The 16509-nt window shown below is 40.8% G+C and overlaps 2 protein-coding genes across 2 annotated transcripts; both read right to left on the bottom strand.

The window, feature by feature from the left end:
* Positions 1-1739: 1739 nt before the first annotated feature.
* LOC146368790 (tripartite motif-containing protein 16-like) lies at positions 1740-4070 on the bottom strand. Its single transcript, XM_084911265.1, has one exon. The coding sequence runs from the start codon at positions 3810-3812 to the stop codon at positions 2151-2153; it is 1662 nt and encodes a 553-aa protein (XP_084767391.1). The 5' UTR covers positions 3813-4070; the 3' UTR covers positions 1740-2150.
* A 4994-nt stretch (positions 4071-9064) lies between these two features.
* On the bottom strand, positions 9065-10354 carry LOC146368789 (general transcription factor II-I repeat domain-containing protein 2-like). Its single transcript, XM_084913591.1, has one exon. It carries the CDS (start codon positions 10352-10354, stop codon positions 9065-9067), a length of 1290 nt encoding a protein of 429 aa, XP_084769717.1.
* Positions 10355-16509: the final 6155 nt, after the last annotated feature.

Below are 16509 nucleotides of genomic sequence, written 5' to 3'. Positions count from 1 at the left end.
ACTTTGATGCATCACTTTCAGTTTGTCATATAAGACAATATATCAGAGTGAGGCATTATTTTCCTGCAGTGAGTAAATCTACTTTGTACTTTACTCTTTTCTTTTAGGTAAAGGGTCTAAACAGTACTTGTACACTGTGGAAATCCCATAAGAACATCTCCTGAACTCTGAAAAATAACAAAACAAAGACTAAAAGGAGGTCATGGGTGCTGATGATGATGATGATGATGAGGAGGAGGAGCATGCATTTAAAAAGTGACTGATGTCCTAGAATACAACAGAACAGTGTCTCTACAAACTTATGAAAACATGACAGTCTTGCATTAGTTTGTATTCTTATGATTTCAAAAAACGAGGGAAAAATCTCCTTGAAATCCACAATTCCTTTTTGTTATTTCTTAGTGTGTGACGTATTTTATTGCCTTTATGATTGGTGCAAACAGTTTCCTGATTCATAATGGAAATAGATTTTAGACACAGGAGGAACACGCAGTGATCAGCAGGAGCAGCTTGGAGTCCAGTCTTCTTCACACTGAGGAGGGACATATATGCAGGAACAGTTGTCATAACTGTTACAACCACCAGATGGCGAAAGAGTCCCACTGCAACTTTAAGCCATGAAGGATGTGTCTTGATGTTTGCTTGTGATAAATCTGCTTTATGTGAGTCTTTTTCAGAGAGTAACAGTAATATGTCTGATTATATGTCTTTAATCAGTAAAGTCTTGCTTTGCTAGAAATCAATAAATAATAAAATTGTAAACATGCAGCTGTATGTTAGAAGTCAAAGGGTCCTTAAGTCTTCTGTAAATTGACGGGGATCAAATGAAGGACACAAGTATCTGTTCTTACTCTAATAAATGCTGCTTTAATATCCAACAGACTATTTTCCTTCCTCATCAGCAGTAAACAGCTCGACTGCGTCTGTGCATTTGTGTCCTCCATACTTGTTTACACAGACATCTCAGGCTTGATGCCACGATGCAGTGTAGAAACCTGACAACCCTCTGACTCATGTTCAAATGTTCAAGGACATTTCTCAGGATCATGTATGACCCCTTTTTGACATTTGGACTTTCATTAATAATTTTTGTGTTTCTGAGTCATTTTTGTGGAGACTTCTGTCCAACGTAGTGTCCAAATGAAGCCTGAAGCTTTTCTTCACCCTCTTGTCAGATGGTCAGCAACAAAACTCTGTTCCAACCAATGTCTGATAAGAGATGAGACACAGCAGCTGAGCAAATGATCATTTCATGCTGAAGACATCCTCAGACAGAATTAAATACATACATAAACACAGCCTGGTGCCAATAACACAGCTAATGACACTGCTGTATCACTGGCTTTACTGATTAAAGACCATATCTGAAGGAAATCTTTGAACACAACAGAAAGTGACCTTTTAAACCTGCGACACTGATGCTGCATTCAAGGACCATTAAAAACATCTGAAAGGACTTAAGAACATCAAGAAAATGTGACTTGTTTCTCTGTAATGAAGCTGTTTTAGTGAAGAAAGTTGAAAGGTCACAGAGCGACTGCTGAATCTTCTGCTCTAAACATGAACTCTGAACTTTGTGATGCTTCAGGAGGAAAACTGCTTCAGTTATTCTCTCAGATTAGTTTCATATTTTCTGCATCAGATTTGAGTGAGATCCTGGAATGAAGACAGAAGAAAAGACTTTGTTCAAAGTTTGATTTATAGTCAAACCTTCCAGTTTATTCACACAATAAAACATCAACACAATATATGAATTCATTCATTAAAATCACAGTTTTTCCTCATTTGTTTGATGATTTTGACAAAAACAAACACAAACACACACACATGGTCTGCCATACTCATAAAGAGAAATGTCGACATTGTTCAATACAAATATTCCAGAAACATTTAGAGGATAGAGAAGTTTACATTTTCATGTGGAGAAATATTTTAGTAAATCAAAATGATGATGAGCAGTGATAGCCTCCATAAACAGTCACAGGAAAGATCTCCTTTAAAAACTCAGAAACATCAAGAGAACAACTAGAAGATGTGGAGGTACCACCCATAATGTTTGACTGACAGCTGATCTCTGTGCAGAAATGATGGAGAGAAAATAAAATGAAACTAAAATACAGATTTAAACCCACAATATGAAAGACTTCAGACTATTTGAGCTTAATCAACTCAGCAGTGGCTCCATATTTGTAAATCCTCAGTCCAGCATAGAGCGGCTGAGTGAATGTGGTCTGGACTCTGTGGAGGAGAGTCATGGTTTCAGAGACGCTGTAGAAGGACAAAATACCTGCTCTGTGATCCAGGTACACTCCTACTCTGGAGGAACGAGGACCTGAGACAGGAGTTTGGATGTTGTTGTACCAAAATGTATAACTGTTGTTGTCACAATCTAATGACCAAGATTTGTCATTATGTCCAAATTTACATTCATTACCCCCTCCTTTTCTGCTGATATTCTTGTATGCGACTGCTACATAAACTCCTCCCCCTCTCCACTCCACCTCCCAGTAACAACGTCCAGTCAGACTCTCTCTACTCAGGACCTGAAACCAGTCAGTGAATCTGTCTGGATGATCAGAATAAGACTGTTGTTGATTCATTAATGTTGCTTTTCTGTTCCCCTCTGATAATAACAGCTGTGTGTTTGCTGTGTTTGGATCCAGTGTGATTTCACATGAATATTTTAAGAATCCAGCTCTGGTCTTTGGCTCTGGTTGTGACAGTAAAACATCCACTTCAGTGACTGTCAGTGAGATGTTTGTCCATTCCTGTCTCAGAATGTCCTGTAGTTTATCGCTGACCTCTGACACAGCTGCTGTCACATCCTCAAAGTAGCTCAGAGGACGGATATTGATGCTGGATGAGTCTGTAGACTCACTGAGTGCTGACAGTGAGGGGTAGTTGTGTAGAAACTGGATGTGATCCTCTGTGTGTGAGAGCTGCTTCAGCTCAGCATCTTTCCTCTTCAGCTCAGTGATCTCCTGCTCCAGCTTCTCCTGAAGCTCTTTGACTCGACTCACTTCAGTTTCCTGCTGGGATCTGATCTGCTGCTTCACATCAGAGCTTCTTTTCTGGATGAGATGGATCAGCTCAGTGAAGATCTTCTCACTGTGCTCCACTGTTTGATCAGCAGACTGATTGATGGCCTCCACCTCCTGTTGAAGCAGCTTCACATCTTTCTCTCTGTCCTGGATTCTCTGCTGGATGTTTTGTCGACTCACCTCCAGCTCTCTCTGCCTCTCAGTCCTTTCTGCTGCAGCTGAGACTGTGTCGTGGCCTTTATGTTCATCCACAGGGCAGAGATAACAGATACTCTGCTGATCAGTACGGCAGAACATCTTCATCACCTCATCATGACGAGAGCAGATGTTCTCCTGGAGCTTCTTGGAGGGCTCCACCAGCTTGTGTCTCTTTAATTGAACCACATCATAATGAGGCTGAAGGTGTTTCTCACAGTAAGAGACCAAACACACCAGACAGGATTTCACAGCTTTTAGCTTCATGCCAGTGCAGAAATCACAGGCCACATCTTCAGGTCCAGTATAGCAGTGATCAGCAGGAGCAGCTTGGAGTCCAGTCTTCTTCAGCTCCTCCACTAAATCTGCTAACATGGTGCTTTTCACCAGGACAGGCCTCGCTGTGAAAGTCTGTCTGCACTGAGGGCAGCTGTAGATTTTCTTCTTTTCCTCTTCATCCCAGAAGCTTTTAATACAGTTCATGCAGTAGCTGTGTCCACAGGGAATAGTCACCGGATCCTTCAGTAGATCCAAACAGACTGAACAGCAGAATTTTGTTTGGTCCATTTGATTCATGTGCTGTGCCGTTTCACCGTCTCTCAGTGACTGTCAGACAGTTTCACTTCCTCTGAACAGAAACAACCTCTGTGCTCTGAAGGGAAACAGATCTCTGCTCTTGTTCACCTCCTACAGGAAATGAGGCTCACCAGCAACTGCATTTACACCATGTTGTTTAGACCCATCCTGATACAGACACATCTGTGAAGGGAGGCACTAAAGAAATATTCTTACAGAGCGACCAAGAGCCAATCACATGATGCAGGGTGTGGTATGTGTGATTACAACATGCAGTAACAAGTCTGACCCAGGTAAACTGGTTTAACTGGTTTAAACTGTTAAAATTAGTTTCAACTGGGTCAGCCCAGTTTAACTTTTCTTGAGTTATGACAGTCAACACTCAGCGAGTTCATTCTATATTTCAAAAAGTTCAGCAAAGTTTAGGATGTTGTGATGAATAAAAATAAATCACATTTTATATTTTGACATTTTCTAATCTTAGTTCATTCTCACACTTACAGAATGATGCATGGGAACAACTGACTCCACTAAATCAAACCTATGTTCAAATGAGATTATGATCATTAAATAGTAACAAATATTTAAATTTAGCAACAACAAATGCAGATCGGTCCACAATGTTTAAAAAACAAACAAACAAACATTATTTTGTAGTTTTTCCTGTGTACACAGTCACAGTGGAGTTCAAATGAAAACTTTCAAGTTTAATTCAAGGTTTTAGTAAAATTTTGCCTGAACTGTTTAGTAATTTTTCACAAAGTGTCCATGTCAGTAATTCATTCAAATGTATTTTGGTCTTAAACTGATCCAGTAAATGTAACTTTTTCTCACCTACTTAACCGAGTATTTTAGTTGTTTAACTGTCATTATAACTAAACTGAACATCCAAAGCTTTTCTCACTGCAGTTTTGTTGTGCAGTTATAGCAGCACTTTGAATAATCCACAGTTTTATAGAACTGTCTGTTGAATTGTTGTTTTGTTTGGTGCAATGCTTGCTTTTATTTAAATATTGATGATAATTTGATGTATTTGATTATTTATTACTGGTGCAAACAATTCATTTATTCATGGTGCAAATATATAGTAGACTCAGGAGTTTAACTCAGTTTTCTTGGCCTTTGTTTATCGTTCATTTAAAATCTTAATGGGTAAATCAGAATCAGAATACTTCATTAATCCCGAAGGAAATTAGGGTTACAGCAGGCAGCACGCTAATGGCGCATGCACACTTACAAAGGAACCTTCTGACCAACTTTACACAAACATCACATTGGGGAGACATGTCAGAAAGGTAGGCTGATAGGAAAAAAACAACAAAAATACATAACATGAGGTAAGAGGAGGAGAAAAAAACCTCCACTCAGACTGAGCTCCTAGTGGGAGAACAGTTTGATAACAGAAAAAACACCTCATCACAAAAAGCACATGACTATCAATACACCATAGAAACACAAGACAAGCAACAGGGGCGGGTAAAGGGTGAATGAGAGCCGGTGTAGACAGCGCATCCGGTCCTGCAGCATGTCTGCGCTGGTCCAGTCGACTGCCATCTGCCCCAGTAGGGCACAAGCATCGAAGGCGTTTGGAAAGGGAGGGGGGATCAGTGTGTGCATATCAGTGTATGTGTGTGTGTGTCCAGAGTTCAGCGGAGACAGTGTCCTTCGCCCTGCTAGGCTAAGTAAACAGTCTTCCAGCCAACCCAGGTGGCCTTGCATGGAATGGGGGGAACAGTCTAAACAGTCGTTATCAGGGTGTTTTGTTCAGCTCCAGCCTTGAGACCGCAGCTGGCGCCGAAGGGGTCTCCGCATGAAGTGATGATGGTTTTTACTTTAGTGCGAACACCTCATATGAATTTCAAAGCTGTTCTAACAGTCCAACACTGGTCTCTCAATCTCCCGTTGGAGAGCCGCGAGCTTCTCCATGATGTTATCCAAACTTACGTTTCGTGATGTTGTCATTCTTTTTGCTCAAAGAGCAGGTTCTGAGAACTCACGACCGCAGTGCACTTCCCCAAGATGTGATCAATTTGCGCTCAAAGGTGTTAGTCGAGCTAGCCCCTCCAGATGTAATCCAGTTTTCCACTCAGAGGTCTTGTTCTGAGTATTCACGGCAGCCGTGCGTTCTCCAAGATCTTCTCCGTGCTGCACTCAATGAGCCCATTTTGAGAAACTCACACCTCGTCCCATCATTTCAATCCCAGCGGGCAGCCTTGTGGGGGTTTGAACAGCCAGTTCCGCTTCCTTAATTCTTCGATAAGCCAGGGCCAAGCCAGCTCCGATCAGCAAGAACCCTGTTATCATGGTTCCGAATAGGTAGATATCTTCAGCAGTCAGGCTCAGCCGAGCCCAGACTTCTCGTTGAGAAGGGGTGTCAATTGCATTCAGAGACCAGTTGATCAAATCCATAATTCCTCTTTTAGGTTTTAGAGAACAGACTGTGAGAGAGTCTTCCAGGGAGAAGTAAGTAAAAACACAAGACAAGACAAGGACATAAGAAGCTAAGCAGGGAAGATAAGGAGAGGAGAGGAGAAAAGTGCGACCGCCTTCGCTGAGAGCCCTGTAAGTCTCTCTAAAGATCATCATAATTACATATGAAATTATATGTACAAATTATATGTTCCATTACACTATTAACAGCACAGATTATACAGCAAACATCAGATTCATGGATGGAGCCAGAGGCTGAATGACTGTTCAGTCCTCTTTAGGAAACGATCTTCATATGACGACAAACACGACAACAATCAGCTGTCAAACTGTACAAGAAGTTCACAGTAATGTAAAAGAAGTTATATCACTTTATTTTTAAATGTACGCACTCAGGGTCAGGACTGAAGACACTGATCGAGAAAATACTCTAAATATAAATATTCACCTAAACATTCAAAATTATTCAATTGCATGAAAAGAAATATGAACTCTCTACAATACTGGCTTCTGATTGGCTGAAAAAGCAGGTGCTGAACTTCAGAAGAGCTAAAGCTGCAAAACTGTGTAAAACCAGAGTGGATGCTGCCCTCTGACCTTTCAGAAGTACGATCTTTTTATGAAGACACAGAGGCAGAGTTATTATTCATCACTTTAAAGATGATATTCGTTATCTGTTCTTCACTCGTTGTCTAGTAAAGTCCAGAGCAGGGGTCCCCAAACTTTTTCCTTCTCTGATGGGGGGCCAGGGTCAGTTTGTAACAGAAAAAGTGTGACGATCGCAGGTTTGCCGAAATGTAAACATTTATTGTTTTCCAGAAAGCCACACATAACCAAATATTAATAACCCTTTCCGAGATCAAATAACCCTCTCTGGGTTCTTAACAGAAAAAATTAACTTAGGAAATACTTAATAACACTATTTATGACATCAATAAATAATCAAATAACCCTCTCTGGGTTCTTCACAGAAAGAAAGTTTCTGTTGTGCCGTGCACAATCTTACGCTTCAGTTGTCAGAGCAGAATCTCTTAAATGACTCATATGAGCAGTCTCTCAAAGTTCTTGTGTTCTTTCCTTATAATCCAGTTTTGTAGGTTCCAGTAGGGTAGCCTAGTAGACACCACTGTTTGCTCTCTCTCACCAACTTCCCTCTGAAAACCACAAAGCAAGCAGGCTGAGAAACCGAACTAAGTGATACAGCACCTACACAGCACAAAACATTTTCACAAGCTTTTTTCAATGGTTGTGGAGATGGATTTTATCCCAGTAGATTTTATTATGATTCTATTTGTTTATACTCAGAATAACTCATTCAAGTCACAAAAGTGAGCTTACCTATGTACTGTATGTTCATCAGTGTGAACTGTGGGCCTGCATCTGGCCGGTGAGAAGTTGAGTGTCCGGTTCCATTCTAGTCACAGCCAGTCTCAAACACTGATGCAGATGTTCATCTGTCAATCTTGATCTCATCGGAGTTTTCATGAGTTTCATGCGTGAAAAGGTTTGCTCGCAGATATACGTGCTGCCAAAAACTGTGGACATCTTCATTGCATGTTTTTTTATGTTAGGGTACGTGTCATTTGGGAGGGCGGCATAGAAGTCAAGGAGACTGTTGGGCTTGAATGCGTCTTTCAGAACATCAGAGTTCTGTAACTCGGCCAGCTCAAACTGATAAAAAGTAGGGCTGGGTATCGTCACTGATTTCTAGAATCGATTCAATTCCGATTCACAAGGTCCCGAATCGATTCGATCCCCGAATCGATTCTATTCTATTCGATTCAATTCGATTTGAATCTGGGAAATTTTGACAGTCAGAAATATTATAATTCAGATCAGTACATTTACATATTTTTGTATCTATAAAAAGGAAGCTGACACTTTCCAGACTTTATCAAAGGTGTGAGCATCACAGCAGATGCCTTTGTGTCAAAGTAGCTGAAGATAAAACACAGAAAAACATGAAGGCGATTTTCCTGGCCTGGGATTTTATAAAAATATTCTGCAGTACATCAAAAACGAAAGAAAACCATTAATCAACATATGAACATTACCTCTGAAGTTACAGAGGTTTTATTAGAGACACGCTAAGCGTTTTGCATTTTGCATAATTTTAAGTTTAAGTTTGTTCAGTATTGAACGGCAGAAATTAGGTTTTCTTTTCGGAAGTATGTAAAACGAAAAAAAAAACCAGCGTCTGACAGCGCTGTAAACAACGGTAGATTCGTGCCTAACAAGCAAGCGAATGATGAAGAAAACAGATTTTTAGACGGGAAACTGTTCTTGAAGTACAGAGAGAGAGAGAGAGCTGTGTATGAGGTGTGATTTTATTGTGGTGGAAGCAAAACAGCAAAAGTCAGAGTGAATTCATGACGATGTTTATGTGAAGCGTAGTTTGGATCTTCTTTTGCTGCTGGTTCGGTCAATATTGTTTGGAGAGAGATAAAACTAACAGCTTCAGAATCAGCGCAAAAAGGGCGTAAACACAAAGCGCGGACCCGCCGAAACATCAGAATCAGCGAGCTGTCGGCTTTCAGCCCCGACCGTGTCCGTGCAGTCGGTGAGAAAGGCGACATCTCACTGATTCTGATCCGACGGCGGGTCCGAGTTTTGTGTTTACGTCTTTGTGCAGAATCCGTGTTCCTGCTCTCATTTACTGTCTTAGCTGTTTGGTGGTTGTTGAAATTTTGTGAGGTTTCACCTGAGATTCTGGAATTTCGGGCAAAATAAATTTATATTGAAAAATCGATTCAGGATTTTAATGAATCGATTTCCACGTCAGAATCGATTTTAATCGATAAATCGATTATAAAAACCCACCCCTAATAAAAAGGCTGGGCTTCATCGATGTCGGCAACAAAGGGGTTTTGGAAAAGACGGATTTCTTTTGCATGAACATGTAGTTGACGGAAGCGCACACTGACCTCCGCCTTCAGCATTTCCAGTGCTTCCACACACTTTTCAGCTGGGAACAGAACCGCTGGGTTCTCTGCAGAAAGGTTTTGGGTAGCAGGGAGATGGGTGAAGTTGTGCTTTTTCACTTGTTCCAAAAGCAGCGCTAGTTTCAACTCAAATGCTTTTATGTGGGAATACATGTCGCAAATGAGTTTCCCCTGGCCTTGTAGCTGCAAGTCAAGGCCGTTCAGCATTTCCGTCACGTCTGTTAAAAATGCGAGGTGCCACTTCCATTCTGGGTCGATCAGCTCTGGGACCGTTTTGCCTTTTGAATGAAGAAATGCGTTAATTTCGGGTAGCAGTTCGTAAAAACGCCTCAAAACTCTGCCGCGGCTCAACCATCGGACCTCTGTGTAGTGCAGCACATCTCCGTACGCAGATTCCAGTTCAGACAGGAATTGTTGGAACTGCCTGTGTTTAAGTCCATTTGCTCTGATGAAGTTTATGCATGATACCACAGCCTTCATGACAGAATCCCACTTCCACACTTTGCAGCAAAGCGCTTGCTGGTGAATTATGCAGTGGACTTGTAGAGGGGCGGTGAGACCCCGTTCTTCCATCTCGCGGTTCATGCGTCCTATTAGGCCCCGAGATGCGCCCACCATACAAGGAGCCCCGTCAGTCGTGATGCTAGCAAGCTTTGCCCAGTCCAGATCCAACTCTTCCATTGTTTGACATACTTTGTCGAAAATATCCTCCCCCGTCGTAGTGCCTTTCAGACTTTGGAGGGCTGCCAGCTCCTCACACATCTCAAAGTTTGCGCTAATTCCACGAATAAAAATAAGAAGCTGCGCTGTGTCCTGCACGTCCGTGCTCTCATCCAGTGCTAATGAAAAAAAGTCAAATTCTTTCGTCTTTTGCTGCAGCTGGGCATATACATTACCCCCTATTTCTTCCACGCCTCTGGTGATTGTGCTCGCCGATAGACTCACAGCATTATAGACATCTTTCTTATCGGGACACACCTCCTCCACAACAACATTCAAACATTTCTTGACAAACTCTCCCTCAGTGAAAGGTTTACCGTAGCTTGCTATCAGTTGAGCAACACGAAAGCTGGCCCGAACTGATGACTGGTTCAGCTGAGTTTGGCGTACAAATGCAGTCTGCTGAGCTAACAGTCCACTTTTTAACTTTGAGATTTTGTCTGTTCGCATTTGGCCTTGCAAGCTATCATACTTGTCTTTGTGACGGCATTCATAATGTCGGCGCAGATTGTATTCTTTGAATACCGCCACCTTCTCTTGACAGATGAGACAAACAGCCTTTTCTTTGCATTGAAGAAAAAAATAATCGTGTGTCCACTGCAGGTTAAATACCCTGCATTCTGAAGCAATTTTTCTCTTACCTAACATTATTGCGTTCTGGGGGGGGGGGGGTCACGTTCACGTTCTGGGCAAAGTGAGGTCGTAGTAGCAAAAAAATTTTTTTAGCGCGGTTCACAATTCAAATCAAATGAGCTTTATTGACATGAGGAAACATTTCCAGAGATTCAGTCGGGCAGGCCCACTACACCCCAGTGTGCTATGGGTGCATTAGTGTCGATCACGTGGCCAGACTGAAAAAATAATAATGCATCTCTAATATTGTTCAGGGGGCCGGGTCAAATGTGGAGGCCGTAGTTTGGGGACCACTGGTCCAGAGAATGAGACACATAATTTCAAAACATACAGCTGCATGTTAGAGATCACAGAGTTCTTCAGTCTCATGAGAACTCATGGAGACTAAATGTCAGACACATCAACAGTAAATGTCGTTCCTCCCCCCGTGAGTTTGTGTCCTCCACACTTGTTTACACAAACATCTGAGGTTTGAACAGTGTGCAAAACCACATGTTACAAAGCTGCTGAGCTACTGAATACTGGAATATTTCATTCAATATCACCATCTGACCAAAGGAAAAACACAGAGAGGATTAGAGCGCCAAACTTTGTTTCAAACTGTTTCAGATTTTAGAGGCAAAAAGCAGAATTTCTACCTGGACAAAGAAATCAAAGCAGGAGAAAAACAAGCTTTTTACATTTATTCAAAGGCATTATGTGAATGTACTCTGAGCCACAGCCTCCTAAAGTAAAGACATTTTATCATCTAAACCAGACAGAGTCATGTTTTCAGCAGTGTCTGTATCCTCCATATAGACCATGCCATGGTCCACCTAGGGTGAGCAGGTGTCTGACTTTATGTGGGACTACACAGCGCTCAGTCCTTGTTTCCCTGTGCCACACACACATTGAGCCAATGTCCAGTTTTTTTATTGACTCTAGTTTCTGTCGATCGGTAGGCCCACAAAAAAACCCTGTACAGGAAGTAGATTTCATCTCTCTGATAAAAGGAGTTCTAATCCCTGATCCTATGAGTCTGACCCAGTAGATAATATTTATATGATCATATTTATGCCTTTGTTGTTTCACAAAGGGTTAAAAACATTCACAGGTTGGACTGTGGTTCTCCTTTTAGCGTCTCTGCTGGAATTTGAACTGTGAACCTCTTAGATCCAAACTTCTGAACTGCTCATCTCACAGAGGACAAAAGGGAAGAACCCCGAATCTCTTCTTCACCTCACTTTTATACCTGCTCACCCTTTCTCCCCCCTTCCCTCACTGGACATCACATCTTCACACCAATCAGGTTGTTGACATTTGATCATCTGAAATCCACCCACACCTCAACTCTCTCTCTGTCTGATTTACAAGATTTAACACAAAGTTTAAACTTTAAAATCACTTCATTACATTTTCTTTGTTATTCTTAACACAGAAAATTCACATTCAGAAACTTAACACAGAATAAAACAGAGTAGCCAGTAGTGGGACATGGTTCCAGCAACTCTGATGGTGACGTCCCGTTTGAAGCTGAAGCTCCGGCACATGTGTCAAAAAATCAACACACTGCTTCAGAAACGCTGTGCTGAGGCTTGGTTTGTCTGAACAGAGTCACGTGATCAATGACGCCTGAAGCTTCATTCAGCACGTCACTGCTTCAGTACCTGATTCAATGATTTATAAGGAATTGAATCATTGGTGGGATTTGTGCTGTGTTTTGGTGATTTTGTGAGAGTGAATCAGTGTGTGACATAATTATAGACATGGAGCCAGGAAGAGAGGACGCTCTGCCTGTTCCTGAATAAAAACCAGTTCATCAGCAATTCTGCTCCCAGGTCTAAAATGTACATAAGAAATATGATATACACATAATTATAATGATATAACTTATAGTATATTATATATAAACGTACCAGTCTGCTGGTTAATTACATAATCAGGTGGAGGCAGTGACCTCACAGCACAAGCATACTCACAACCTATTATAATATTGTGCTTTACATTGATATATATAGTGTATTTTTTATTACTAACAAACTACAAGAAGTCACAAGCAACAGGAGAACACACCATGGCACATGTTTACACAAGAACGTTTTATTCATCTAAATTATTTATTATTAAAATCGACGTAACAGAATTTTTTTCACGTAAAACAAATACATGTTCAAAGCACCATATCAGCCCGATATCAGACACAACTGTCACGTGACATTAAAGAGAAGCTGTCAGTTCATCTCTGCAGAGTGGGCAATCATAATGAAGCAGTTCATTATAAGCTGTAGATTCAACTGCGCTTCATAGTTTTGTCCACCAGATGTCACCAAACAGGACTGTGTTGAAAAGCTTCGAGTAATGAACCGTTTTTCAATCCAAGCTTCAGAAAGCTTCATTTGGACATCAGAGGCCGTCTGATGTTAACTGGCAGCCCTTTATAGACTGCTGCTAATTTACCCTGAAGCCAAACCACTGTCTGGGGTTACATACTGAACGAAGCTACACACACATTTCACACACAATCAAGAGAAATCACAGGTAAGACAATCGTATCCAAAATTCTTGTCTGCAAGAAAAATACAATATAATAACATAAGAACAAGCAAAATATAAGAACGGGTAAATCTGAGGATTATAAACAAACATTCAATAAAACATAACAAACTTTTGTTTGAGTTAAATATCAGTATTAAAATCACCCATGTGTGTTTATATGGTTAAGTAATGAAGACGACCTTCATTATACCCTCACACACACACACACACACACACACACACACACAAACACACACACACACACACACGCGCTGTGTGAAGCCTTGAGAAATGAACGTTTTGTGAACCACTTGGCTGGAAGACTCAACTGCTTCTAGGTGCACATGGAGTAAAGGCAGGAAAGGCACACACACAAGCTAGCTGCTTACCCTAACCATCAAAAATGAATGCCTAACCCTGACCCTTACCCTAAACCTAACCATAACCTAATTGTAACCCTGACACTAAAACCAAATTTTGAGTCTCAAAAATGCCTTCAAACACGTGGGGACTGGGATCTTGGTCCCTGTGAGGCCTGTTTGTCCCCACGAGTATAGTAAACTACCAAGTTTTGGTCCCAGCGAAGATGTTAATACCCGCCCACTCTCACACACTGACTCGCTCTCTCTCTCTCTCTCACACACACACACACACACCAAATTAAGGATTGTACATTAACATATGTTATTGTGGAAACTGCTATCGGGACCATACTGAATTTAACCAGATAAATATTTGATATAGTGAGAGAAAGAGAGTAAATGACAAACAGCCATTATAATTCATCATACATTGAGAGTAGCAGACAAATCAATAAAACACCTCTTCCAATTAATCTAATAATTTATTCAGCGTCCATCTGTTTGTTTTTTTATGAGCTTTGTTTGATTTGATAAGTATCTGAGGCTGAGACCACAGGACTGTAAAATCGAATAAATATTATGCTGAACAGTCCAAAAGATTCAATAATCTTTTAATCTTTTGGAAATTTTCCCAATTCCTACTAATGAATGTTGTCTTGTTTCAGGATACATAATACCTGCCGTTATCTAAAGACGCATCTGCTTACCTGTATCTTTTGCTTGTTTCTCCTTTTCTGTTTTTTTCTAAACCGAGGACCCGATGGCTTTGACCTTTTCTTGTCCATTTTTGTCCATCAGCAATTTTGCACTCCAGTATCAACACCTAATAGACCTACACCTTGTATAGGTTTTCCCCCCTGGGGTGGGGGGTTATTCCAAGAAGATATTGTCTTTCTCTCATATATAACATAGCGAGCCAGGGTCAACAACGTCAGATTAGAAAGGTATAGTAATCATCCACAACTATTTTCATTTGCGGATGATAAAGGATTCAAAAAGTTTATTCATGCAGGCCCATATGACAGAGAATATGCATCTTCTTTTTGTTTTCATATTTTAATTTATATTTAATTGTGTTGTGGTTTGCAGTGTTTTGTGTTGTTTCACTTTAAATTTGTTTAAAAGAAAAAGCTGAAAATTTAAATAGTTAAAAGTTGAAATGTAAATCGTTGGTTTTTGTATTATATGATTTATTTATTACATTTTATGTGGAGTGAATAAACAAAAGTATATTTACGGTGGCCCCGAGAGACAAAAACATGTACAAAACACAACGGAAGTGCTCCAGGATGCTAGGGGCAATGCTGAGCTTTGTACGTGATTTGTCTATAGGGGCCACCGTATATATTTATATATAAACATATATAAAAAAAAAAACAGAATTTTTTTTTTTTACATTATTAATTCCTTTTGTGCATAATTTCATATTTTTGTTGATAATAAATTAATTAAAGCAACAAAACAACCTGAAGAGCCGGTTAGGAGCCAAAAGAGCCGAAATTTTTTAGTAAAGTTGCACTGTCATGGTGAGGCAAAGTGTTTTATGTGAGTGCGTGTTATGAACGGCTTTAAAATAAATGCATTTTCTTAAAGAACAAAACGGGGTTTGAGTTCAAGTTACGACAGACTGTCGCTACTTCTAAATGGAACGCAGCCTTCCTACGGCGGACAGCTAATAACAGGAATCGGACGCGCGGTCCACCCTAGTCCACAGCAACCACCATAGCAACCACCTAGCATGAGCTTAAAAACACATTCTGTCTTCATAACTATCAAAAACGTGAAATGATTTGCAAAGTGTGAAGGTGTTACGGCTGCAGAGAGCTATGGCGGTATCTTTGGAAGCTGTTTACACAGCTAATAATATACATGTAACCATGGAGACAGAGTCAGTCACGTGAGGTAGCGGTGCACGTTTACTAGTGAATAAGGTGATTGTGTGCACAGCGTCCACACGCTGCACAGGGTAAAGACATTACTTCGATATGTTTTCATATTTATATATATTTACTTCTGTTGTCCATCACCTCAGGTTCCTCATTACAGTTTCAGCATACAGATGTGCACTGTCGAAATATGAACACATTCAAAAAAATAAAGTTGTTTACAAACATTCATGTCTCAGGACAAGAAGACCACAACAGCTTCTGTTCCACTGCTATATAGTAGCGGTTTTTGATACGGGCGACACGGGCGGTTGCCCGGGGCGGCATCGTGGTGGGGGGCAGATTCACGGGCATCGGCAATGCTGAGTATTGCAGCATCGACAGCGATCAACTCGAAGGAAAAATGACGACGGAGGCAAAAATGTTCTTAATATTTTGGGAACTTTATTACACATGGCAAAACTTTCCTCACGGGTGCCATTTTCGTTGTGGTACACCTTTCTTCTTCCCAGGGGCGTGATGACGCAGCATCCGCGCTCCCACAATGAAACAGCGCCTCCCCGTGGTGACAACCAAAACACTGTACAACATGAGTACACACAATGAATATCTCAACACCCCCTCTTGTACTCAGGTTGCTGGAATCCAAGAAAAGTTGTACAATAAACGATAAACAGTTGTACAATCTCTACCACACTTCCTTTTTTCTTTTTCTCTCTTTTTTTTTTCCTTCTTCTTTTTAAGCACCAAACATAATGTCAGCAAACTCAGCAAGTTTTAGCTTAGAAACAGGTTTGGTCATAACATCTGCAACCATTTCTTCAGTGGTGCAATATAACAGACACATTTTCCCTTCATTTACAATGGACCTTACAAAATGATATTTAATGTCCACATGTTTGCACCTCTGTCGGCTCACAGGGTTTTTAGCCAGGGCAATTGTTCCCTGGTTGTCCTCGTACACTATTGTTTGAGTGTATCTGTAGTCATCTATACCTTTCAAAAGCTGTTCTAAATATATACACTCTTGCATTGTGGAAGCCAGAGCCATATACTCTGCTTCACAGGTAGAGAGCGCCACAGTGGGCTGTTTCTTGGTCTTCCATGAAACTAAAGAACTGTTGTTACATAGATGTACACAGTAACCAGTAGTGCTGCGTCTGTCGGCAGTGTCACCTGCCCAGTCAGCATCACTGTAGGCCACTAGACC

Source organism: Perissodus microlepis, chromosome 18, assembly GCF_051167445.1.
Source record: "Perissodus microlepis isolate ML-2025 ecotype Zambia chromosome 18, ASM5116744v1, whole genome shotgun sequence".
Taxonomy (NCBI): Eukaryota; Metazoa; Chordata; class Actinopteri; order Cichliformes; family Cichlidae; genus Perissodus; species Perissodus microlepis.
This window is presented reverse-complemented; position numbering and strand designations above follow the sequence as displayed.

Bases quoted from the DNA above. Each gene is read 5' to 3' on its own strand.
- LOC146368790 (XM_084911265.1), bottom strand. From the start codon at position 3,812: ATGAATCAAATGGACCAAACAAAATTCTGCTGTTCAGTCTGTTTGGAT.
- LOC146368789 (XM_084913591.1), bottom strand. From the start codon at position 10,354: ATGCGAACAGACAAAATCTCAAAGTTAAAAAGTGGACTGTTAGCTCAG.